Genomic DNA, 27535 nt, shown 5'->3' on the forward strand with positions numbered 1-27535 from the left:
CAGAATTGCCTCCTCCTCCTCCTATTTGTTATTGTGTTTAACACCGTTGTTGAATGCCTATTTCCCTCTCCCCCAATCCTACTCTTTCCCCATTATCCTTCACCTGGACCCCGTCTCACTGTGTCTCTCCCCTCAGTCCCTCCCTCTCTCCCCATCTGACTTTCTCACTCCTGCTCCTTGTGTCTCTCCCTCAGTCCATTGCCTCACTCACTCTCTCGTTCCACTCACTCCTTGTCTCACTCTTTTTGCCTTTCTGCCCATCCCCCTCTCTCTCTCTCTCTCTCCCTCTCTCTCTCTCTCTCGGTCCTGCTCAATCTTTGTCTCTTTTTCCAACTCATTCTTTCTTCTTTCCCATCCCTCCCTCTCCCCATCCCCCCTCCTTTTCTTACCACTCTGTTCCTCTCACTCTCTCTCTATTTCCCTCTCTCACCTATTTCACATCTCTCTCCCTGTCTCCCCATCACTCTCTCTCCCCGGATCTGTTTCCATCATTTTCTCTCTCCCCACCATCTCTCTCTCTCTTATTCCTCTCGTTCCCCATTCCCCCTCTCTCTCTTCCTCTCACTCTCAGTCCATCGCTCTATCTCTCCCACCTCTCTCTCGCTCTCTCTTCCCTGTCCCTATTTCCCTGTACCACTATCTCTCCCCTGCTTCTCTCTGTCACTCCCGCTCTTCCCACCATCCCTTCATTCCCCATTCCTCTCTCTTTCCACCTCCCTCTCTTCCCTGCCCCTGTCTCTCTCTCTCCCCTGCCCCCATCTCTCTCTCCCCGTCTCTCTCTCTCCCCTGCCCCTCTCTCCCCTGCCCCCCATCTCTCTCTCCCCCATCTCTCTCTCCCCTGCCCCCATCTCTCTCTCCCCCGTCTCTCTCTCTCCCCTGCCCCTCTCTACCCTGTCCCCGTCTCTCTCTCTCTCTCTCCCCTGCCCCCATCTCTCTCTCTCCCCAGTCTCTCTCTCTCTCTCCCCTGCCCCCTCTCTCCCCTGCTCCCTCTCTCCCCTGCTCCCAACTCTCTCTCTCCCCTGCTCCCATCTCTCTGTCCCCCCGTCTCTCTCTCTCTCCCCTGCCCCTCTCTACCCTGTCCCCGTCTCTCTCTCCCCTGCCCCCATCTCTCTCTCCCCAGTCTCTCTCTCTCTCCCCTGCCCCCATCTCTCTCTCTCTCCCCTGCTCCCATCTCTCTCTCCCCCCGTCTCTCTCTCTCTCCCCTGCCCCTCTCTACCCTGTCCCCGTCTCTCTCTCTCCCCGGCCCCCATCTCTCTCTCCCCAGTCTCTCTCTCTCTCTCCCCTGCCCCCTCTCTCCCCTGCTCCCATCTCTCTCTCTCCCCCCTGCTCCCATCTCTCTCTCCCCCCGTCTCTCTCTCTCCCCTGCCCCTCTCTACCCTGTCCCCGTCTCTCCCTCTCTCTTCCCCTCTGGTTGATTTGGAATCGAGTGATATTTTTCCTTACCACACAGGTGATCTTATTATTTCGGCCCATGTTGCACTCTGCTTTCTCATGACAAGGGTTTGAGGCTCTGCTGGAACAACTCCTCTCCTTCTGACACCTCATGCTCTGGTCTCTGATGTAGCCGTGCTTGCAGGAGCCACATCGAAATGATCCCTGGGAAACAGAAAGACGTTTGTTGTCAACATCTGGAATTTGGACAGGAGAATTTCAAGGATTCAGGTTATTTGAAGCTGTTGGGAGTTGAGATTTCAGTCGGTGAGGTCAGAGGGCAGGGGTCAGGGCAAGGTCCAGTCTAAGAACAGTTTGAAACTTTCTTATTTAGTATCAAACAAAGAATTGAAGATTGGGTCATTGTTGATTTGCCCTTTGGTGTTCAGATAACCCATTCCTTTCATTACTAAACCTGTGGCCATAAGGGCTGGATTTCTGATTGGCTTGAGTTCCTGATGCCAGGATCATTTCCAGGTCACTCACCCACAAGTATCTTGTGCAATGTGACCATCAACAGCAGCTCTGCTGGGGGAGCTGACCAATAATGGGTGATGGGCACACACCCGTCTCCATTGGTCTTGTGGTGGTGCCTCTGTGGTCCAGGCCGTACTGGCAGGAGGGAGGTGAGCACTGGGGCATTGTAACGTGTGCTCTTGTCTCTCCCACAGTCAGTATTTGAGGTGGCACAACAGAGAGCAATGCAGCCAGCAGAGACCTGAGAGAAAGGGGCACCATGTAGCACATTAGCCCAGCACACCCTTTACCAGTACAGATACTCTCCTGTCGGTGGGACATGTTGTGTGGTAAAAAGAAGTGGCACCAGCCAGTGGGCACACACACGTGGGCAGGAGCGGGTGACGGAGACAGTGAAAATGTGGTAAATTCCCAATAGAGGAACAAGGAAAGGCCAGACAATGCTCAACTCCACACGAGTGTTGAGCCTCGTCGGATCATCAGCAAAACTAGTGTTTCGAGAGCAGCACAGGAAACGTTAGAGATTCCTGAAACTCTTCAATCTCATGAAGAAGAAGTTTATCCATGCCATGACTAGAGTCATTGCCTCTGGCTTCTAAGCATATTATCTCTCCATTGAGAAAGTTCTGGCCCTCAGGGAGTGACATATGCATCAGGCCACTGGAAGCACAAAGGGACTTGGAAGTCCTTGTTCAAGATTCTCTTAAGGTTAACGTGCAGATTGAGTCAGCAAAGAACAATACAGCACAGGAACAGGCCCTTCGGTCCTCCAAGCCTGCGCCGCTCATAAAGAACAAAGAACAGTACAGCACAGGAAACAGGCCCTTCGGCCCTCCAAGCCTGTGCCGCTCCTTGGTTCAACTAGACCAATCGTTTGTATCCCTCTATTCCCAGGCTGCTCATGTGACTATCCAGGTAAGTCTTAAACGATGTCAGCATGCCTGCCTCCACCACCCTACTTGGCAGCGCATTCCAGGCCCCCACCACCCTCTGTGTAAAAAACGTCCCTCTGATATCTGAGTTATACTTCGCCCCTCTCAGCTTGAGCCCGTGACCCCTCGTGATCGTCACCTCCGACCTGGGAAAAAGCTTCCCACTGTTCACCCTATCTATACCCTTCATAATCTTGTACACCTCTATTAGGTCTCCCCTCATTCTCCGTCTTTCCAAGGAGAACAACCCCAGTCTACCCAATCTCTCCTCATAGCTAAGACCCTCCATACCAGGCAACATCCTGGTAAACCTTCTCTGCACTCTCTATAACGCCTCCACGTCCTTCTGGTAGTGCGGCGACCAGAACTGGACGCAGTACTCCAAATGTAGCCTAACCAGCGTTCTATACAGCTGCATCATCAGACTCCAGCTTTTATACTGTATACCCCGTCCTATAAAGGCAAGCATACCATATGCCTTCTTCACCACCTTCTCCACCCGTGCTGCCACCTTCAAGGATTTGTGGACTTGCACACCTAGGTCCCTCTGTGTTTCTATACTCCTGATGACTCTGCCATTTATTGTATAACTCCTCCCTACATTATTTCTTCCAAAATGCATCACTTCGCATTTATCTGGATTAAACTCCATCTGCCACCTCTCCGCCCAATTTTCCAGCCTATTTATATCCTGCTGTATTGCCCGACAATGCTCTTCGCTATCCGCAAGTCCAGCCATCTTCGTGTCATCCGCAAACTTGCTGATTACACCAGTTACACCTTCTTCCAAATCATTTATATATATCACAAATAGCAGAGGTCCCAGTACAGAGCCCTGCGGAACACCACTGGTCACAGACCTCCAGCCGGAAAAAGACCCTTCGACCACTACCCTCTGTCTCCTATGGCCAAGCCAGTTCTCCACCCATCTAGCCACTTTTCCTTGTATCCCATGAGCCTTAACCTTCTTAACCAACCTGCCATGTGGGACTTTGTCAAATGCCTTACTGAAATCCATATAGACGACATCCACGGCCCTTCCTTCATCAACCGTTTTTGTCACTTCCTCAAAAAACTCCACCAAATTTGTAAGGCACGACCTCCCTCTTACAAAACCATGCTGTCTGTCACTAATGAGATTGTTCCGTTCTAAATGCAAATCCTCTCCAACAACTTCCCTACCACGGAAGTCAAGCTCACCGGCCTATGTACCCAGCTCATGTACCCACTAGACCATTCGTTTGTATCCCTCTATTCCCAGTCTATTCATGTGGTTATCTAGATAAGTCTTAAACAATCCCAGCGTGTCCGCCTCAATCACCTTGCTTGGCAGTGCATTCCAGGCCCCCACCACCCTCTGTGTAAAATACGTCCTCCTGACATCTGTGTTGAACCTTGCCCCCCTCACCTTGAACCCATAACCCCTTGTGTTCGTCACCTCCGACCTGGGAAAAAGCTTCCCACTGTTCACTCTATCTATGCCCTTCATAATTTTATACACCTCTATTAGGTCACCCCTCATCCTCCGTCTTTCCAGGGAGAACAACCCCAGTTTACCCAATCTCTCCTCATAGCTAAGACCCTCCATACCAGGCAACATCCTGGTAAACCTTCTCTGTACTCTCTCCAAAGCCTCCACGTCCTTCTGGTAGTGTGGTGACCAGAACTGGACGCAATATTCCAAATGTGGCCTAACCATCGTTCTATACAGCTGCAACATCATATGCCAACTTTTATATTCTATGCCCTGTCCAATGAAGGCAAGCATGCCATATGCCTACTTCACCACCCTCTCCACCTGTGCTGCCACCTTTAAGGATCTGTGGACTTGTACACCCAGGTCCCTCTGTGTGTCTATACTCCTGATGGTTCTGCCATTTATTGTATAGCTCCCCCTTACATTAGATCTACCGAAATGTATCACTTCGCATTTATCTGGATTAAATTCCATCTGCCATTTCTCTGCCCAATGTTCCAGCCTATCTATATCCTGCTGTATCCTCTGACAATGTTCATCACTATCCGCAACTCCAGCAATCTTCGTGTCGTCCGCAAACTTACTGATCACACCAGCTACATCTTCCTCCAAATCATTTATATATATATATCACAAACAGCAGAGGTCCCAGTACAGAGCCCTGCGGAACACCACTAGTCACAGACCTCCAACCGGAAAAAGACCCCTCCACTGCTACCCTCTGTCTTCTATGGCTAAGCCAGTTCTCCACCCATCTAGCTAGCTCATCTTTTATCCCGTGAGATTTAACCTTTTGCGCCAGCCTGCCATGAGGGACTTTGTCAAACGCTTTACTAAAATCCATATAGACGACATCCATGGCCCTTCCCTCGTCAATCGTTTTTGTCACCTCCTCAAAAAATTCGACCAAATTTGTGAGGCATGACCTCCCTCCTACAAAACTATGCTGTCTATCGCTAATGAGATTATTCAGTTCTAAATGCGCCTATATCCTATCTCTAAGAATCTTCTCCAACAACTTCCCTAGCTCACCGGCCTATAATTACCCGGGTTATCCTTGCTACCCTTCTTAAATAACGGGACCACATTTGCTATCCTCCAATCCTCTGGGACCTCACCTGTGTCCAGTGAAGAGACAAAGATTTCTGTTAGAGGCCCAGCAATTGCATCTCTCGCCTCCTTGAGGAGTCTAGGATAGATGCCATCCGGCCCTGGGGACTTGTCTGTCTTAATGTTTCCTAACAAACCTAACACTTCCTCCCTTGTAATTGAGACTTTATAAGGCCCTGGTCTGACCATGTTTGGAATATTGAGCAGTTTTGGGCCCCGTATCTAAGAAAGGATGGCCGTCAGATATTTAGACTGCTCTCCAACATTGACTCTCAAGGATCGACTTTATCATGGTGCCATGCTTGTCATTATCTTACTGAAGCCATTCTTCCATCACCAATCACCCTTTATTTACAGTGTGTTTGAAATGCCGTTCAGCAGCTACAGAGTACTGGTCAACCCCGAGAAACCTATCAGCCAGGATGTGCTGACCTTGGAGATGGTCCAGAGGAGCTTCACGAAAATGATCCCGGGAATGAAAAGCTTGATGTATGAGGAACGGTTGAGGACTCTGGGTCTGTACTCGATGGAGTTTAGAAGGATGAGAGGGGATCGCATCGAAACTTACAGAATACTGAAAGGCCCGGGTAGAGTGGATGTGGGGAAGATGTTTCCATTAGTCAGAGAGACTAGGATCGAGGACACAGCCTCAGAGTAAAGGGACGACCCTTCAGACCCGAGATGAGGAGGAATTTCTTCAGCCAGAGGGTGGTGAATCTGTGGAATTCATTGCCATAGAAGGCTGCGGAGGCCAGGTCATTGAGTGTGTTTAAGACAGAGATAGATAGGTTCTTGATTGGTAAGGGGATCAAAGGTTACAGGGAAAAGACAGGAGAATGGGGTTGAGAAACCTATCAGCCATGATTGAATGGCAGCCATGATTTAATAGGCCAAATGGCTTAATCTTCCCCTATATCTTACGGATAATCAATAGATCTCCCTTTGGGCCTTTTAGAATATGAGCTCCCCTATTCGCTGAGTGGAGGCTCACCCAATAAGGAAGGAGCAGCAGCTGGCTGCACTCAGACCGGCAGCCGATAGGCTCGGGGTTGACCAGTACTCTGTAGCTGCTGAACGGCATTTCAAACACACTGTAAATAAAGGGTGATTGGTGATGGAAGAATGGCTTCAGTAAGATAATGACAAGCATGGCACCATGATAAAGTCGACCATAGAACCATAGAAAATTACAGCTCAGAAACAGGCCTTTTGGCCCTTCTTGTCTGTGCCGAACCATTTTATGCCTAGTCCCACTGACCTGCACTTGGACCATATCCCTCCACACCCCTCTCATCCATGAACCCGTCCAAGTTTTTCTTAAATGTTAAAAGTGACCCCGCATTTACCACTTTATCCGGCAGCTCATTCCACACTCCCGCCACTCTCTGCGTGAAGAAGCCCCCCCTAATATTCCCTTTAAACTTTTCTCCTTTCACCCTTAACCCATGCCCTCTGGTTTTTTTCTCCCCTAGCCTCAGCGGAAAAAGCCTGCTTGCATTCACTCTATCTATACCCATCAAAATCTTATACACCTCTATCAAATCTCCCCTCAATCTTCTACGCTCCAGGGAATAAAGTCCCAACTTTTTCAATGTCTCTCTGTAACTCAGCTTCTCAAGTCCCGGCAACATCCTTGTGAACCCTTGAGAGTCAATGTTGGAGAGCAGTCTAAATGTCTGATGGCCATTTTCCAAAGGTCAATTAGGAACATAGGAACCAGGAGGAGGCCGTTCAGCCCGTCGAAACTGTTCCTCCATTCAATGCAATCATGGCTGGTCAGACCCATTATCCCCACACCCTTTATGTTATTGTCAATCATAAATCTACCAATCTCTGCTTTAAACATTCTCAGTGACTGAGCTTCCACAGTCTCTTGGGTAGGGAATTCGAAAGATTCACAACCCTCAGTGTAAAGAAATTTCTCCTTATCTCAGCCCTAAGTGGCATCCCCCTTATTGTGAAATTGTGCCCCTTGGTTGTAGACTCCCTAACTAAGGAAAACATCTTACCCGCATCTACCCCGTCTATTCCTTTAAGTATCTTGTAGGTTTCAATGAGATTACCTCTCATTCTTCAAACTTCCAGAAAATACAGGCCCAATTTGCCCAATCTCTCTTCATAAGACAGTCCCACCATCCCTGGAACAAGTCTGGTGAACCTTCACTACACTCAATGAGGTGAGGTGACCAAAACTGCACACACTACTCCAGGCGCAGTCTAACCAAGGTTCTGTACAATTGAAGCAAGACCTCACTACTCCTTACTCAAATCCATTTGTGATAAAAGCTAACATTCCATTATCTTCCTAATAGCTTGCTGCACCTGCAAAATAGCCTTCAGTGACTTATAGACAAGTACACCCAGGTCCTTCTGTACATCGGCACTATCAAATCTCTTACTCTGCACGTCTGTTCCTTCTACCAAAGTGGATTACCTCATCTTTTTCCACATTATATTCCATCTGCCATGTTCTTGCTCACAGGGCAAGCTGGCAGAAGTAGGGAACCCTGGATGACTCAGGATATTGAGGCCCTGGTCAAGAAGAAGAAAGAAGCACATGACATGCATAGGCAGCTGGGATCAACTCAATCCCTTGAAGAGTATAGAGGGTGTAGGAGTAGAGTTAAGAGAGAAATCAGAAGGGCAAAAAGGGGACACAAGATTGTTTTGGCAGATAAGGCAAAGGAGAATCCAAAGAGCTTCTACAAATACATAAAGGGCAAAAGAGTAACAGAGGAGAGAGTAGGGCCTCTTAAGGATCAACAAGGTCATCTATGTGCGGATCCACAAGAGATGGGTGAGATCCTAAATGAATATTTCTCATCAGTATTTACTGTTGAGAGAAGCATGGATGTTAGGGAACTTGGGGAAATAAATAGTGATGCCTTGAGGAGTGTACATATTACAGATAAGGAGGTGCTGGAAGTCTTAAAGCACATCAAGGTAGATAAATCCCCGGGACCTGATGAAGTGTATCCCAGGACATGATGGGAGGCTAGGGAGGAAATTGCAGGTCCCCTAGCCGAGATATTTGAATCATCGATTGTCACGGGTGAGGTACCTGAAGATTGGAGAGTGGCAAATGTTGTGCCTTTGTTTAAAAAGAGCTGCAGGGAAAAGCCTCGGAACTAAAGGCGGTGAGCCTCACATCTGTGAAGGGTAAGTTAGAAACATAGAAATATAGAAAACTACAGCACAAAACAGGCCCTTCGGCCCCACAAGTTGTGCCGAACATGTCCCTACCTTTTAGGCCATAGAAACATAGAAAACTACAGCACAAAACAGGCCCAGTTGTTGGAAGGTAGTTTGAGAGACAGGATCTACAGGCATTTAGAGACGCAAGGACTGATTAGGGACAATCAGCATGGCTTTGTGAGTGGAAAATCATGTCTCACAAATTTGGTTGAGTTTTTTGTAGGGGTAACCAAGTAGGTAGATAAGGGCAGCGCAGTTGATGTTGTCTACATGGACTTTAGCAAGGCCTTTGACAAGGTACCGCATGGTAGGTTATTGCATTTGGTTAAATCTCACGGGATCCAGGGTGAGTATCTAAATGGATACAAAATTGGCTTCTTGATAGAAGCCAGGGGGTGGTTGTAGAGAGTTGTTTTTCAAATTGGAGGCCTGTGACCAGCGGTGTGCCACAGGGATCAGTGCTGGGTCCATTGTTATTTGTGATTTATATTAATGATTTGGATGAGAATATAGGGGGCATGGTTAGTAAGTTTGCAGATGACAATAAGATTGGTGGCATAGTGGACAGTGAAGAAAGTTATCTCCAATTGCAATGTGATCTTGATCAATTGGGCCAGTGGGCTGACGAATGGCAGATGGAGTTTAATTTAGACAAATGTAAGGTGATGCATTTTGGTAGATTGAACCAGGGCAGGACTTACTCAGTTAATGGTAGGGCATTGGGGAGAGTTACAGAACAAAGAGATCTAGGAGTACATGTTCATAGCTCCTTGAAAGTGGAATCACAGGTGGACAGAGTGGTGAAGAAGGCATTCGGCATGCCTGGTTTCATCAGTCAGAACATTGAATGTTGGGACATCTTGTTGAAGTTGTACAAAACATTGGTAAGGCCACACTTGGAATACTGTGTGCAGTTCTAGTCACCCTATTATAGAAAGGATATTATTAAACTAGAAAGAGTGCAGAAAAGGCTTACTAGGATGCTACCGGGATTTGATGGTTTGGGTTATAAGGAGAGGCTGGATAGACTGGGACATTTTTCTCTGGAGCGTAGGAGGCTCAGGGGTGATCTTATAGAGGTCTATAAAATAATGAGGGGCACAGATCAGCTGGATAGTCAATATCTTTTCCCAAGGGTAGGGGAGTCTAAAACTAGAGGGCATAGGTTTAAGGTGAGAGGGGAGACATACAAAAGCGTCCAGAGGGGCAATATTTTCACACAGAGGGTGGTGAGTGTCTGGAATGAGCTGCCAGAGGTAGTAGTAGAGGCGGGTACAATTTTGTCTTTTAAAAAGCATTTAGATAGTTACATGGGTACAATGGGTATAGAGGGATATGGGCCAAATGCGGCAATTGGGATTAGCTTAGGAGTTTTAAAAAAAAGGGTGGCATGGACAAGTTGGGCCAAAAGGCTTGTTTCCATGCTGTAAACCTCTATGACTCTATGACACTCACTAAGTTTGTCCAAATCCTTTCATAGCCGCTTTACATCTTCCTCACAACACACAATTCTGCCTGGTTTGGACCATCCACAAATTTAGAAATATTACATTTGGTCACACATCCAAATCATTGACACATATTGTGAACAGCTGGGACCCAAGTACTGATCATAGAACATAGAACATAGAACATAGAAAGCCACAGCACAAACAGGCCCTTCGGCCCACAAGTTGCGCCGATCACATCCCCACCTCTAGGCCTATCTATAGCCCTCAATCCCATTAAATCCCATGTACTCATCCAGAAGTCTCTTAAAAGACCCCAACGAGTTTGCCTCCACCACCACCGACGTCAGCCGATTCCACTCACCCACCACCCTCTGAGTGAAAAACTTACCCCTGACATCTCCTCTGTACCTACCCCCCAGCACCTTAAACCTGTGTCCTCTCGTAGCAACCATTTCAGCCCTTGGAAATAGCCTCTGAGAGTCTACCCTATCCAGACCTCTCAACATCTTGTAAACCTCTATCAGGTCACCTCTCATCCTTCGTCTCTCCAGGGAGAAGAGACCAAGCTCCCTCAACCTATCCTCATAAGGCATGCCCCCCAATCCAGGCAACATCCTTGTAAATCTCCTCTGCACCCTTTCAATGGCTTCAACATCTTTCCTGTAATGAGGTGACCAGAACTGCGCGCAGTACTCCAAGTGGGGTCTAACCAGGGTCCTATAAAGCTGCAGCATTATCTCCCGACTCCTAAACTCAATCCCTCGATTAATGAAGGCCAGTACGCCGTACGCCTTCTTGACCGCATCCTCCACCTGCGAGGCCGATTTAAGAGTCCTATGGACCCGGACCCCAAGGTCCTTCTGATCCTCTACACTGCTAAGAATGGTACCCTTCATATTATACTGCTGCTTCATCCCATTGGATCTGCCAAAATGGATCACCATACACTTATCCGGGTTGAAGTCCATCTGCCACTTCTCCGCCCAGTCTTGCATTCTATCTATGTCTCGCTGCAACTTCTGACATCCCTCCAAACTATCCACAACACCACCTACCTTGGTGTCGTCAGCAAACTTACCAACCCATCCCTCCACTTCCTCATCCAGGTCATTTATGAAAATGACAAACAGCAAGGGTCCCAGAACAGATCCCTGGGGCACTCCACTGGTCACTGACCTCCATGCAGAGAAAGACCCCTCCACAGCCACTCTCAGCCTTCTGCAGGCAAGCCAGTTCTGGATCCACAAGGCAACAGCCCCTTGGATCCCATGCCCTCTCACTTTCTCAAGAAGTCTTGCATGGGGGACCTTATCGAACGCCTTGCTGAAGTCCATATAGACCACATCCACCGCTCTTCCTTCGTCAATGTGTTTGGTCACATTTTCAAAGAACTCAACCAGGCTCGTAAGGCACGACCTGCCCTTGACAAAGCCGTGCTGACTACTTTTGATCATACTAAACTTCTCTAGATGATCATAAATCCTGTCTCTCAGGATCCTCTCCATCAACTTACCAACCACTGAGGTTAGACTCACCGGTCGGTAATTTCCCGGGCTGTCCCTGTTCCCTTTCTTGAATATAGGGACCACATCTGCAATCCTCCAATCCTCCGGAACCTCTCCCGTCTCCATCGACGATGCAAAGATCATCGCCACATCCTTGTGATACCCCACTAGTCAAAGCCTGCCAACGTGAGAATTACCCGTTTATTCATGCTTTCTCTTCTCTGCTTGTCAGCCAATCCTCAATACATGAGGGTATATTGCCTCCTATCCCATGAGGTTTTATTTTGCTAATCAGCCTCCTGTGGGAACCTTATTCAAAATCTTTTGAAAATCCAAATATACAACATCCATCAACTCTCCTTTCTCAATTCTGTAAGTAACATCCTCAAAGACTCCAAGTTTGTCAAACGTGATTTCCCATTTGTAAATCCATGCTGACTACGCCCTATTGGATCATGGTGTCCACATGTCCATTTATCACATCCTTTGTAATAGATTCCAGCATTTCCCCTATCCCTGAGGTAAGGCTAACAGACCTGTAGTTCCCTGTTTTCTCTCTCCCTCCCTTTTTAAACAATGGGATGACATTTGCTGCCTTCCAATTTTCAGGAATCATTCCACAATCAATTGAATTTTGGAAGATGACCACTTTTGCGTCCACTTTCACTGTAGCAACCTCCTTCAATACTCTGGGGTACAAAATATTTGGTCCCAAAGACTTATCAACTTTCAGTCCCATTAATTTCTCCAATGTGCCAGTGCGATAGTTACAGGGGATTCAATTGTAAGGGGAATAGACAGGCATTTCTGTGGCTGCAAACGAGACTCCAGGATGGAATGTTGCATCCCTGGTGCTCGGGTCAAGGATGTCTCGGAGCAACCACAGGACATTCTGGAGGGGGAGGATGAACAGCCAGTGGTCGGAGTACACATCAGTACAAATGACACAGATAGAAAAAGGGATGAGGTCCTAAAAGCAAAGTTTAGAACGTTAGGAAGCAAGTGGAAAAGTAGGACCTGAAAGATAGGATTACCATCAGAGCTACATACTAGTCAGAGTAGAAACAGCAGGATCTATCGGATGAATACGTCGTTGGAAAGATGGTGCGAGGGGAAGAGGTTCAGATTCCTGGGACACTGGGACTGGTTCTGGGGTAGATGGGATCTGTACAAACTGAATGGGTCACACCTGGGCAGGACCAGGACTGATGTCCTTGGGGGGGTATTTGCGACAGTAGTTGGGGAGGGTTTAAACTAAAATGGCAGGGGGATGGAAATATTGCAAGGAGTCAGAGGAGGGTGAAATCAAGGATAAGAACAAAAGTGTGGGAATGGAATAGCTATAGGGGATTCAATTGTAAGGGAAATAGATAGATGTTTCTGTGGTTGTAAACGAGACTGCAGGATGGTATGATATCGTCGGGATTACGGAGACATGGCTGCAGGGTGACCAGGGATGGGAATTGAACATCCAGGGGTATTGGGTATTTAGGGCAGTCAGACAAAAAGGAAAAGGCGGTGGAGTTGCATTGCTGGTTAAAGAGGAAATTAATGCAATAGTGAGGAAGGATATTAGCTCTGACGATGTGGAATCTGTTTGGGTCGAGCCAAGAAACACCAAGGGGCACAAAATGTTAGTGGGTTTGTACATAGACCCCAAACTGCAGTGTCGATATTGGGAATGACATCAAACAGGAAATTTAGAGACACATGTGATAAAGGAACATCTGTAATTATGGGTGACTTTAATCTGCATTTAGATTGGGCAAAACAAATTAGTCACAGAATTGTAGAGGAGGAATTCCTGGAGTGTATATGGGATGGTTTCTGGACCAATACATTGAGGAACCAACGTGAGAGCAGGCCATTCCCGGCTGGGAATTGTGTAATGAGAAAGGAATAATTGACAATCTATTTGTGCGAGGCTACTTGGGGATGAGCGAGCAAAACATGATATAATTCTTCAGCAAGATGGAGAGTGATGTCGTTGATTCTGGGACTAGGGACCCGAATCTTAAAGGAAACTTTGATGGTATGAGGCTCGAGTTGGCTTTGATAGATTGGGAAACGTTACTTAAAGGGATGACGGTGGATTGGCAATGGCAAATATTCAAGGGGCACATGGGTAAACTGCAACAATTGTTTATTCCTGCCTGACGCAAAAATAAAATGGAAAAATTGGCCAAACCGTGGTTTATAAGGGAAATTAGAGATAGTATTAGATCCAAGGAAGAGGCACAGATTGGCCAGAAAAAAACAGCAGACTTGAGGATTGGGAACAGTTTAGAATTCAGCAAAGGAGGAGAAAGGGATTGATTAAGAAGGGGGAAATAGATTACGAGAGTAAGCTTGCAAGAAACATAAAAACTGACTGTAAAAACTTCCATAGGTATGTGAAAAGAAAAAGATTTGTGTAGGTCCCTTACAGTCAGAAACTGGGGAATTTATAATTATAGAATCACAGAATCCCTACAGTGCAGAACGAGGCCATTCGGCCCATTGAGCCTGCAACAACAACAATCTCACTCAGGCAATATCCCCGTAACCCTACTTATTTAACCTGCTAACCCCCCGACACTAAAGAGCAATTTGGCTTGGCCAATCAACCTAACTCACACATCTTTGGACTGTGGGAGGAAACCCACGCAGACACAGGGAGAACATGCAAACTCCACACAGACAGTGACCCGACTTGTGCCCCCTTGTAATTGTCATTTCTGCCTTGGGAAGAAGCTTCGAACTATACCCCTCATAATTTTATAAACTTCCATCAGTTTGCCCCTCAGCCTCCGTATTTAGAACAATCCCAATTTATTTAATCTCTCCTCATAACTAATACCCTCCATACCAGGCAACATCCTAGTAAACCTTTTCTGCACTCTCTCCAAAGCCTCCACGTCCTTCTGGTAGTGTGGTGACCAGAATTGGTCACAGTATCCTAAATGTGGTGTAACAGACATTTTATATAACTGTAACATAATTTGCCAACTTTTATACTCGATGCCCAGGCCGATGAAGGAAAGCATGCCACATGCTTTCTTCACCACCTTTTCCACCTGTGCTGCCACTTTTAAGGATCTGTGGACCCGCACTCCCAGATCTCTCTGTATGTCTACGTTCCTGATTGTTCTGCCATTTATTTTATAGCTCCCACCTGAATTGGATCTATCAAAATGCAGCCCTCACACTCACTCACACTCACTCACACTCACTCACACTCAGCCCTCATACTCACTCACTCACTCACAGTCACTCACACTCACTCACATTCAGACCTCACTCACACTCACTCACTCACACTCACTCACTCACACTCAGCCCTCACACTCACTCACACTCAGCCCTCACACTCACTCACACTCAGCCCTCACACTCACTCACTCACAGTCACTCACACTCACTCACATTCAGACCTCACTCACTCACACTCACTCACACTCATTCACACCCACTCATACTCACTCATTCAGCCCTCACACTCAACGCTTGCACTCACTCACACTCACTCACTCACACTCACTCACCTCACACTCAGCACCACTTAACTCCACACTCACAGTTCCAGCACTCACAGTCACACTCATCACCTCACTCAACACTCACACACACTCCACACACTCTCTCACACACTCACTCACACTCAGCACACACACACACTCACACTCACACACACTCAGCCCTCACACACACTCACACTCACTCACTCACACACACTCACACTCAGCCCTCACACACACACTCACTCACACACTCAGCACTCACACTCACTCACACTAACTCACACTCAGCCCTCACACTCACTCACACACACTCACCATCAGCCCTCACACTCACTCACTCACTCATTCACACCCACTCATACTCAGCCCTCACACTCACTCACACACACTCACACTCAGCCCTCATTCACACACTCACTCACACTCACTCACACTCAGCCCTCACACTCACACTCACTCACACTCAGCCTTCACAGTCACACTCAGCCCTCACACTCACTCACACTCACTCACACTCAGCCTTCACAGTCACACTCAGCCCTCACACTCACTCACACTCACTCACACTCAGCCCTCATTCACACACTCACTCACATCATTCACACTCAGTCCTCACACTCACACTCACTCACACTCAGCCCTCATTCACACACTCACTCACACTCACTCACACTCAGCCCTCACACTCAGTCACACTCACTCACACTCAGCCCTTACACTCACTCACATTCACTCACACTCAGCCCTTACACTCACTCACACTCACTCACACTCACACACTCAGCACTCACACTCAGCCCTCAGCCCTCACACTCACTCTCATTCAGCCCTCACACTCACACTCAGTCACACTCACTCACACTCAGCCCTTACACTCACTCACATTCACTCACACTCACTCACTCACACTGACACACACACACTCACACTCAGCCCAATGTGCTCGGCCATTTGCCTCTCAATGATTTGTGTCTTGTTCCGGTGCAGGTTGGGGCTCAGTGTGAGGTTGCTATAGGATCTTACCGGAGTGTTGATGCAGTCGGAATTGGGGTCACAGCCGCCGTTATTACCATCCGCACACTCATTGATATCGTTGCATATCTGAAAAGAGAGAATGTGAGGGGCTGCCACAGATGAACGCATTAAACACATCCTCTCACCATCCCCCCCATTCCTCTCACCACCCTCCCATCTCTCTCACCTCCCCATCCCGCTCACCCCTCCCAGCCTCCTCACCCCCTCCCCATCCCTCTCCACCCCCTCCCCTCGCTCCCTCCCCAGCCCTCTCACCCCCCAGCCCTCTCACCCCCTCCCCCAGCCCTCTCACCCCCTCCCCTCGCCCCCTCCCCAGCCCTCTCACCCCCTCCCCCAGCCCTCTCACCCCTTCCAGCCCTCTCACCCCCCATCCTTCTCACTGCCTCCCATCCCTTAATTTCTCGACCCCCATATCCCTTCATCCCCTCACACTCCAGTGAAAGCACTGCTCTGTACCATAAACAACGACAAAGAACAAAGAACAGTACAGCACAGGAAACAAGCCCTTCGGCCCTCCAAGCCTGTGCCGCTCATTGGTCCAACTAGACCATTCGTTTGTATCCCTCCATTCCCAGACTGCTCATGTGACTATCCAGGTAAGTCTTAAACGATGCCAGCATGTCTACCTCCACCACCTTCTGGTAGTGCGGTGACCAGAACTGGACGCAGCACTCCAAATGTGGCCTTACCAGCGTTCTATACAGCTGCAACATCAGACTCCAGCTTTTATACTGTATACCCCGTCCTATAAAGGCAAGCATACCATATGCCTTCTTCACCAGCTTCTCCACCTGTGCTGCCACCTTCAAGGATTTGTGGACTTGCACACCTGTGTTTCTATACTCTTGATGGCTCTGCCATTTATTGTATGACTCCCCCCTACATTAGTTCTTCCAAAATGCATCACTTCGCATTTATCTGGATTAAATTCCATCTGCCATTTCTCTGCCCAATTTTCCAGCTTATCTATGTCCTGCTGTATTGTCCGACAATGTTCATCGCTATCTTCATCGCTATCGCTATCCGCAAGTCCAGCCAACTTCGTGTCATCCGCAAACTTGCTGATAACACCAGTTACACCTTCTTCCAAATCACTTATATATATCACAAATAGTAGCGGTCCCAGTACAGAGCCCTGCGGAACACCATTGGTCACAGACCTCCAGCCAGAAAAAGACCCTTCGACTGCTACCCTCTGTCTCCTGTGGCCAAGCCAGTTCTCTACCCATCTAGCCACCTCTCCTTGTATCCCATGAGCCTTAACCTTCTTAACCAACCCCCATGACGGACTTTGACAAATGCCTTACTGAAATCCATATAGACGACATCCACGGCCCTTCCTTCATCAACCGTTTTTGTCACTTCCTCAAAAAACTCCACCAAATTTGTAAGGTATGACCTCCCTCTTACAAAACCATGCTGTCTGTCACTAATGAGATTGTTCCGTTCTAAATGCGCATACATCCTGTCTCTAAGAATCCTCTCTAACAACTTCCCTACCACGGACGTCAAGCTCACTGGCCTATAATTACCCGGGTTATCCCTGCTACCCTTCTTAAATAACGGTACCACATTCGCTATCCTCCAATCCTCAGGGACCTCACCTGTGTCCAACGAAGAGACAAAAATTTCCGTCAGAGGCCCAGCAATTACATCTCTTGTCTCCCTGAGCAGTCTAGGATAGACGCCATCAGGCCCTGGGGATTTGTCAGTTTTAATGTCACCTAAAAAACCTAACACTTCCTCCCTTGTAATGGAGATTCTCTCTAACGGGTCAACACCTCCCTCCGAGACACTCCCGGTTAACACGCCTCTCTCCTTTGTGAATACCGATGCAAAGTATTCATTTAGGATCTCCCCTATTCCCTTGGGTTCTAAGCATAATTCCCCCCCTTTGTCCCTGAGAGGTCCAACTTTTTCCCTGACAACTCTTTTGTTCCTGACATATGAATAAAATGCCTTAGGATTCTCCTTAATCCTGTCTGCCAAAAACATTTCGTGACCTCTTTTTGCCCTCCTAACTCCCCGTTTGAGTTCGTTCCTACTCTCTCTGTATTCCTCCAGAGCTGCATCTGTTTTCAGTTGCCTGGACCTAACTTTTCTTTTTGATCAGATCCTCAATTTCCCTGGTTATCCACGGCTCTCGAATCCTACCTTTCCTATCCTTCCTTTTTACAGGCACATGCCATGAAACACCAGATCCCGGTTTCACCTCAGCGATGCTGCCCCACCACAGGACGAAACTCAATCCACTGTCAGAGGAAGGACCCAGGCACCCTGTCTCCCCATCCACGTCCTCTTTCCCCCCCAGTCCACCGTCTGATTCGGAGCAGGTGCTTTGGCACTGGGAGTTTGAGTTTAACCCTGTGTGAGTGGGTGGTATTACCCCACTGAATCTGATGGACAAGGGCTTCCACATGCAGAGGGTGCAGAGGGCACAGTGCAGAATATTTGGCCGGTTCTGGTGCTGCCTGCTTACCTGCCGGTGAGTTCTGGCAAACATCTCTCCCACTCCCTGAATTCTTGGGCCAGTGTAACCAGTCGGGCAAGGCTCACATTGAAAACCAGGAGAGGTGTTAATGCATCGGACCCTGGAGAAACAGGGACGTGACTGGCACTAGGAGAAGAGAGAAAGATTTGTTCAAAAACCTCTGTTGCCTTCTGCTGAGGTTCGTAACCCAAACCCGAACTGTTCAGATTGGTCCATCCTTCACATTAACTGGAGCAGAAACGTCACTTAATTTTAGAATGGTTCCTTTGTGAGTTTTGAGGAAAATTGAGAAAACTAATAACAGAATTCTGATTCCACTCTTCCCGTTTCTACACATTCTGACATTGCTTTACAACAATTCCGAGCAGGAAGCTCAGTTCAGCCACTTCCCTCTCCTCACCTCATCTATATCGACACAGTATGTCCCATTCCCGGTGAAACCGCTGGGACAGGCCCCACACTTGAATCCATCAGCCATCTCTGAGCAGAGCACCCCCGGGAAGCAGGGATTGGGAACACATCTTCCCAAAGGATAAACGGTGATTGGTCGCTGCTGCCGTTCACTTTGGATACCTGGGGATGAAATCTGATATCAGACCTGAAACACCAAACCTGCCAGAGCCTTTACTCCAGACACCTTCCCCCTTTACCCCAGAAACCCTTCCCCCTTTATCCAGAAACCCTCCCCCTTTTACCCCAGAAACCCTTCCCCCTTTACCCCAGAAACCTTTCCCCCTTTACCCCAGAAACCCTTCCCCCTTTACCCAGAAACCCTCCCCCTTTTACCCCAGAAACCCTTCCCCCTTTATCCCAGAAACCCTTCCCCCTTTACCCCAGAAACCCTTCCCCCTTTACCCCAGAAACCCTTCCCCCTTTACCCCAGAAACCGTTCCCCCTTTACCCCAGAAACCCTTCCCCTTTACCCCAGAAACCCTTCCCCTTTACCCAGAAACCCTCCCCCTTTTACCCCAGAAACCCTTCCCCCTTTACCCCAGAAACCCTTCCCCCTTTAGCCCATAAACCCTTCCCCCTTTACCCAAGTGATAGACTATCCAAAATCAAATCAAACACGGGGAGTGGGGTCTGTGTGACGAGAGGGATCCAGAGCAGTGGTGATATGGGGGGTGGGTTTCAACACCTTCTCAAGGACAACTAGGGATGGGCAATAAATGCTGGTCTAACCAGCAAAACCCACATCTGTAAATGTATAAAACAAAAGTAGGGTCTTGTGCAGGGAGAGGGTTCCAGGGCAGGGAGAAGGCAGGGTGACGGGGCAAGAAGAGAGGTCTGGAGCAGTGGGGAGGGCTCCGGGGCAGTTGGGAGGGCTCTGGGGCAATGGGGAAGGCTCCATGGCAGTGGGGAAGGGTCCGGGGCAGTAGGGAGGGCTCTTGGGCAATGGGAAGGGGTCCGGGATAGTGGTGAGGGCTCTGGGGCAGTGGGGAGGGCTCCAGGGCAATGGGGAGGGATCCAGGGCAGTGGGAAGAGCTCTGGGGCAATGGGGAAGGGTCCAGGGCACTGGGAAGAGCTCTGGGGCAATGGGGAGGGGTCCAGGGCAGTGGGGAGGGCTCCGGGGCAGTAAGGAGGGCAAGGTGATGGGGCATTCCAATCTCCAATTGACAGAGAGATCATGGCGTGCTCACTCTGAGTAAGATGCTGCCATTATAACAAACTGTCCATATTGTCGGGGTTCCTGAATTCCTGTTGATTCTCAGTCAATTTACTCACCACAGAAATTACACTCTGCCAGTGTGTTCTTCAGAAAGATGATCTCCTTTATCTGTGAGGACATACAGCAGAGTTAGCAAAAGAAAGACCTACAACGTCAAGAAGCCTCTGTATCTAACCCCGTGCTGTACCTGTCCTGGGAGTGCTCGTTAGGGGGGACAGTGTAGAGGGAGCTTTACTCTGTATCTAACCCCGTGCTGTACCTGTCCTGGGAGTGTTCGTTAGGGGGGACAGTGTAGAGGGAGCTTTACTCTGTATCTAACCCCGTGCTGTACCTGTCCTGGGAGTGTTTGATGGGGGACAGTGTAGAGGGAGCTTTACTCTGTATCTAACCCCGTGCTGTACCTGTCCTGGGAGTGTTTGATGGGGACAGTGTAGAGGGAGCTTTACTCTGTATCTAACCCTGTGCTGTACCTGTCCTGGGAGTGTTTGATGGGGACAGTGTAGAGGGAGCTTTACTCTGTATCTAACCCCGTGCTGTACCTGTCCTGGGAGTGTTTGATGGGGACAGTGGAGAGCAGTGCTTTTCAATTAGTGTGCTGGGTCTGCTATGGGAATTATAGATGATGGAGAGAGAGGAAACTTAAGCCAATCGACTCAGAGAAAGTACTAAATGCAATTTTCAGAATTTGGGAAAGTCTCTTCATTTGTGGTGTTGTTAAGTTTTGCTTCCAGAAAGCTGCTGTTTTTGTTAAATGCAAATTGAGAGTTCACCTCAGGAAAAAAATCTGGATCTCAGAAAAATCTAACTTTTCATAGTGTTCATAAATAAATCAACCACAACAGCTGAGCAAATAATCGATCGCCCAACTTTCAAAAGACATTAAGCTGAAGGAAATCCACCAATGGTTACCCTGGTCCTTGGAAAACAATTTCCAAGCAGTCAGTGAGATTAATAGCCTCGCTAAAAGACTAACACTGTAACTGTGACTGTAACTCAGCTTTACCCAAGTTTAATATTTGTGTGGGTCACTGCACAAAATAAACAAGTCTTTAATTTGATTTCCTTCCAACGCAAAGAGACCTACGGATGTAACATTTCACTGACGGATAATTACTGAGCAGTGTATGGAGAGACCGAGACAGAGAACAGTCTCCAAATGTTGGACATGAGGAGGAAATCTGATTTAATAATTTGGAGGTATTCACTATAGCAGCCACTGCACCCATCACCTCCCCCAGCCAAACTCTCATTAAAGTACCTACTAGTCTTAGGTTCAACCCCCCTGAAAACTCCAAACAATAAGAGTAATTTGTAAATAAAGCTATGGTTTTGTTCTTGTTTGACCTAATGAACAGGGATTAGGCAGAGTAACTTTCCTATAAATGGTCCACAGAAAGTTGAGAATAGTTAACACATCACTCAGTCAGAACGCCACGATCTGCTTAGTGAAGCTTTTTGCTCTGACCAAAATCACATATAACCAAAGGAATGGAGATGGGCACGGGGCAATTGGAAGTCCATTAAATCCACTCTGCAAAGTTTAACTTCCATTGTGACCTGTTCGCTACCTGTGGCTTCTCATGGATTGCCTGTAAACCTGGGCAGTTCCACCAGATGCTTGCACATTCTCACGTCCCTGGACCTCATAGAATCATAGAACCATAGAACCCCTACAGTGCAGAAGGAGGCCATTCGGCCCATCGAGTCTGCACCGACCACAATCCCACCCAGACCCTACCCCCACATATTTACCTGCTAATCCCTCTAACCTACGCATCTCAGGACTCTAAGGGGCAATTTTTAACCTGGCCAATCAACCTAACCCGCACATCTTTGGACCTGCAGAATCTCACTGGCTGTCCTGTCTGGAGACAATACACATTTCTTTAACCTGTGCCTAATGCTCTCTCCACTCACATTGTCTGTATCTTTATGACTTGATTAGCTGTAAAGATTTGCATTCTAATCAGTATTCTGTAACTTGAGTTTGTGTCTCTGTATGCCTTGTTTATGAGCAGATATCCATTCCATCTGACGAAGGAGCAGCACTCCGAAAGCTAATGGCATTTGCTACCAAATAAACCTGTTGGACTTTAACCTGGTGTTGTTAAAACTCTTACCCTGTTTTCTTAGACAGGTAAGGAGTCATTGAGTCATAAAGGTTTACAGCATGGAAACAGGCCCTTTGACCCAACATGCCACCCATTTTTTTAACAACTAAGCCAGTCCCAATTGCCCGCATTGGCCCATATCCCTCTATACCCAGCTTTCCCATATAATTGTCTAAATGCTTTTTAAAAGATAAAATTGTACCCGCCTCTACTACTACCTCTGGCAGCTCGTTCCAGACACTCACCACCCTCTGAGCGAACAAAATGCCCCTCTGGACCCTTTTGTATCTCTCCCCTCTCACCTTCAACCTATGTCCTCTAGTTTTAGACTAAGTGCTACTTATTTATTCATTTGTGGGACATGGGCATCGCTGGATGGCCACCATTTATTGCCCATCCCTAATTGCCCTTGAATTGAAGGGCTTTCTGTGCCATTTCAGAGGGTGGTTAAGAGTCAACCACATTGCCGTCACTCTGGACCAGGTAAGGACGGAAGATTTCCTTCCCGAAAGGGACATTAGTGAACCAGATGGGTTTTTTATGACAATCGAGAATGGTTTCATGATCATCAGTAGACTTTTAATTCCAGATTTTTTTTAGATTGAATTCAAATTTCACCATCTGCCGTGGTGGGATTCGAACCTGGGTCCCCAAAACATTCACCCAGGTCTCTGATTACTCTGGATTACTAGTGTACTGCCCATCCATCCACTTTGCTGGACAACCGGCAAGTTAAGTGTGATTTCATATCAGATGAAAAGTAATATATAAAAATTGCCGTGTGAAATATTTTGAGGTGAGTCCCAGAAAAACATGTCCAATATTAAATGCGACTGCAAAATACCAAGAAATATTTAAAACGATACCACGTAAACTGACATTTCTGTCAATCCACAAATTGGGAGTGAATTAGGCATTAATCAAAGGAGCTTTTTGTGTGATGAAAATGTATTTTTGTTTAATGATGGATTAATCTAAAATCACTGAACTGCTTCACATTTTGAAAGCAGGAATTAAATGCTGAAAGGTTGCATCAACAAGACATCACTATTCCAAATTTACTACAGGAATTGTTTAAACTGGTGCATGGGTACACAGATTAACCCATTTCAGTTAAATATCAGTAAACATCAAAAGTGTTCACAATTTGCCTCGGAATGATATTTCAGTTATCAAAAATAAACATTGAAAGGGGGAGCCAAATTGCTGGATTCTACCTGCCTGATGGAACCTCCAACAAATCCGGAATTTTGTATTAAATGCAAGTAACATTTATGAGCAATTGATTCAGCTGAAAAAATTCCACGGATGTGCGGTTACCCGTGGAATTGTTTATCTGATTGAACTGTGTGTGTTATTGAAAAGGTCGGGATTCACTGGTGCAGAGGGAGCTTTACAACTATGGGACGGATTTTCCCGTTCCACCAACGACGGGAATCGGAGCGGGTGAGGGGCGGACCATGGAAAGGTCCGTTGACCTCGGGCGGGATTTTCCGGTTTCGGGGCGAGCGCGGCTGGAAAATTCCACCCTGTATCTTTCTGTCACACGGAAAATGGATCATAAAACTAAGTGAAGGAAATTTTAACCTCTCCCTTTGTTGTTTAATGATATCATTAGAATGCGTTCAGAGTCATGTCCAATTTGGAAAAAAATGCACTGCGTAATTCAAATATTATGATTCACAGCCATTGGTTTCTGGAGTCACAGAGTAGGTACTGCGGGAAGTTATGGTCAACAGGCTAAGGTCAAGTTGAGCCGGGGTATTTCAGGGTCAGACCTGCGGTGATTCTGGTTGAATGAGCTATCTCACAATGTTACTCTGGGCCACTGTCTTGTTTGTCACCTGAGGTTGCCAGTCACAATTCGGACTCTTCAGGATAAAAGGACAGAAGGGGATAGAGGATGACAGGAACGACATTCCTTTCACTGACCTGCTCTTTCAGGAGTTGCTTGATTTCTGCCAGTTCCTGGTTGGTTTCCATCATCTGAGAAAGCATTCTGCGGCCAACATCTCCACAGATTAGAAAATAAAGAAAGCGTCAGTCACAGCAGCCAATAGCGCACAAACACCACATTTTGTTTTATTCTGACATGGGATGTGGGTGTTGATGACCGGAGCAACATTCATTGCCCATGGACTGAGTGGCCTGCCAGAGGGCACTTAGGACTCAACTACAAGTCACATGTAAGCCCAATCGGGTAAGGACGGCAGATTTCCTTCCCCAAAGGATATTAGTGAACCAGGTGGGATTTTACGACAATTGACAATGGTTTCATGGTCATCGTTAGACTTTTAATTGCAGATTTTTAAAAGTTGAAGTTGAATTCCTATCATGGTGGGATTTGAACCCAGGTCCCCAGAGTTACCAATCCAGTGACAACACCACTGCACCGCCACCTTCTCCGACGTTAATTCAGCTCCCTCACACTGTCACTCTTCCCCCCCCGCCAATCCCTCCCGCTCCCCCCGGATCCCTGTATTACTCTCTGTATCACTGCTTCACTGTTAAGATTCTGTGATTCTGATGTTCATCCAATCCGATTCATGAAAAACTTCATCAACATCACTATTGACACAAAAATGTTTTAAAACGTAAAATCACTTCAACTACTGAACTTTATTTTATAAATGTTTGACTCATCCTTGATGACAAGTTCTGTAAAGGAATAACAGAAATGGGATAACGGGACCCAGGACTGAGTAATGATCCAGAAATGAAAGTTGTGAATAAAGGAGAAATGTGTGCAGGAGTGACAGAGTAATGGGCTGAGGTCTTCCAGAGCTGGAATCTTCAAACTGGGGGAGAGGAAATGCCCTATTGATGGAAGGCTCCTTTGAAAGCTGCAACTCTGTAACTCAGAAACACAGTAAGAGTTTTAACAACTCCCTGGAAAGACGGAGGATGAGGGGAGACCTAATAGAGGTGTATAAAATTATGAAAGGCATAGATAGGGTGAACGGTGGGAAGCTTTTCCCCAGGTCGGTGGTGACATTCACGAGGGGTCATAGGTTCAAGGTGAAGGGGGGAGGTTTAACACGGATATCAGAAGGACATATTTTAAACAGAGGGTGGTGGGGGCCTGGAATGCGCTGCCAGGCAAGGTGGTGGAGGTGGACACACTGGGAACGTTTAAGACTTATCTAGATAGCCATATGAACGGAGTGGGAATGGAGAGATACAAAAGAATGGTCTAGTTTGGACCAGGGAGCGGCACGGGCTTGGAGGGCCGAAGGGCCTGTTCCTGTGCTGTATTGTTCTTTGTTCTTTGTTAACACCAGGTTAAAGTCCAACAGGTTTATTTGGTAGCAAATACCATTAGCTTTCGGAGCGCTGCTGGACTTTAACCTGGTGTTGTTAAAACTCTTACTGTATTTACCCCAGTCCAACGCCGGCATCTCCACATCATGACACTCAGAAACACACCAGGAATTCTTCCAATGCACGATCTTCATTTCCATTTGTTGCAGAGAAATTTTTTGAATGAGGAGAGAATGGTTTAAAGAAGTTTCTGTATTTCTGAGAACACAGAATAGCTGCTGGGATCTGATACAGTCCTTTAAATGACTGAGCTCAAACCAGCTTGTCGATCTAACAGCTCACGGCCTCAGACCCAGGAATCAGCAAAACCTGAGGAATTCCTGTCACAAATATCAGAAACAATTAATAAAAATGGAATAAGATTCTTACCTCCGGTAACCAGTTGCTGGCAGGAGCTGCTCTGGTACAAAAGCTGCAAAATCATAGTCAATAAGTACACATTTGGAATCATTTCTGTTTTGATGCTTTAAGTTGAAGTGATCTCTTTCAGCTTGTCTTAGCCTTCAGCTAAATCCAGAGAACAACTACTGCCCAGTTTCCAGCTCTGTCCCTAAACTTGTTCCACCACTCTGCCTCCTGTTCTCTGTGTCTGTTTCTGTCTCTCTGTCTAAGCTAGTTGCAGCGCTCTCTCCCTCTCTCTGTGCCTTTGCTAAGTGGCTGCTGCTACTTTTAAATCACTGGTGCTTGCTGCCGGAGTGACATCATGCGTTGGCATTCTGTTCTGGGTCGCTTTCCCAAAACAAAAACAAAAGGAGTCTGAAGGCTGCTGGAATGACGCAGAGCTCAGCTTTCACTTCCTTCCCGTATCGAACCCTCGCTGCCCTCGGTACACTCCCTGGCGTTGCTCAGAATGAAGCAAAATCCCTCATTCAGAGCTTCGATTTCTTTCACCCACAAAAAAAGTAATAATTTCAAAATATTTGTAGTTTCCCTTTTGTCCGTCTGCCTCTCTCTCCATGCGTCTGCATCTCTCTGTCTGTCTGCCTCGCCCTCCATGTGTCTGCATCTCTCTGTCTGTCTGCATCTCCCTCCATGTGTCTGCATCCCCCTCCACGTGTCTGCATCTCTCTGTCTGTCTGCCTCGCCCTCCATGTGTCTGCATCTCTCTGTCTGTCTGCATCTCCCTCCATGTGTCTGCATCCCCCTCCACGTGTCTGCATCTCTCTGTCCGTCTGCATCTCCCTCCACGTGTCTGCATCTCTCTGTCTGTCCACATCTCCCTCCATGTGTCTGCATCTCTCTGTTTGCATCTCTCTGCCTGTCTGATCTCCCTCTGTTTGTCTGCCTGTATTGACAGTCTGTGGTGAACCACTGTAGTTGTCTGTTTATGTGATAGTTTATGTGATATGCCTGGACACGCCCCTGCTGCCTCAATCCGGGGCCCCGCCCTCCTCGGGGTATAAAGGTGGCTGCTCTCTGCCCCTTTTGCCTCAGTTCGGATTAGCTATCGGTTCGGGAGTGCTTCAGTTCTTTGTTAATAAAAGCCTGTTATTTCGCAACAACGAGTCTTTGCGTAATCAATGGTGCATCAATTTTATTAACAAAAATTTTGGGATGGAGCAACTCCTGAAACCTGACAAATTGGACTTGGATCCGCAGGCAGTTGGGGCCTCAAACTCTTTTGATCACTGGCTGCGCTGCTTCGAGACCTTCATCGCCTCCTCCTCCTCCGTCGTTGTAACCGACATCGACAAACTACACGTGCTCCACGCCCGCGTCAGCGCTCACGTCTTTGCGCTGATCCGAGACGCGGAAAGAACAAAGAACAAGAACAAAGAACAATACAGCACAGGAACAGGCCCTTCGGCCCTCCAAGCCCGCGCCGCTCCC

The 27535-nt window shown here is 47.5% G+C and overlaps 1 protein-coding gene across 2 annotated transcripts in view; it reads right to left on the minus strand.

Annotated features, from left to right (window-relative positions):
* Nucleotides 1-26480, minus strand: part of LOC144479590 (thrombospondin-4-like) — a 63241-nt gene extending 36761 nt beyond the window's left edge. For both annotated transcript variants that reach the window (XM_078198488.1, XM_078198487.1), the window contains exons 1-7: nucleotides 26075-26480; nucleotides 24317-24396; nucleotides 20330-20381; nucleotides 19005-19177; nucleotides 18593-18730; nucleotides 16102-16179; nucleotides 1444-1596 (exon numbers count right to left, since the gene is read on the minus strand). In XM_078198488.1, the coding sequence (XP_078054614.1) occupies nucleotides 1444-1596; nucleotides 16102-16179; nucleotides 18593-18730; nucleotides 19005-19177; nucleotides 20330-20381; nucleotides 24317-24396; nucleotides 26075-26156 (756 nt within the window). In that variant the 5' untranslated portion in view covers nucleotides 26157-26480. The remainder of the gene's footprint in view (nucleotides 1-1443; nucleotides 1597-16101; nucleotides 16180-18592; nucleotides 18731-19004; nucleotides 19178-20329; nucleotides 20382-24316; nucleotides 24397-26074) is intronic.
* Between the last annotated feature and the right edge of the window lie 1055 nt (nucleotides 26481-27535).

The sequence above is a fragment of the Mustelus asterias genome, chromosome 26, assembly GCF_964213995.1.
Source record: "Mustelus asterias chromosome 26, sMusAst1.hap1.1, whole genome shotgun sequence".
Classification (NCBI taxonomy): Eukaryota; Metazoa; Chordata; class Chondrichthyes; order Carcharhiniformes; family Triakidae; genus Mustelus; species Mustelus asterias.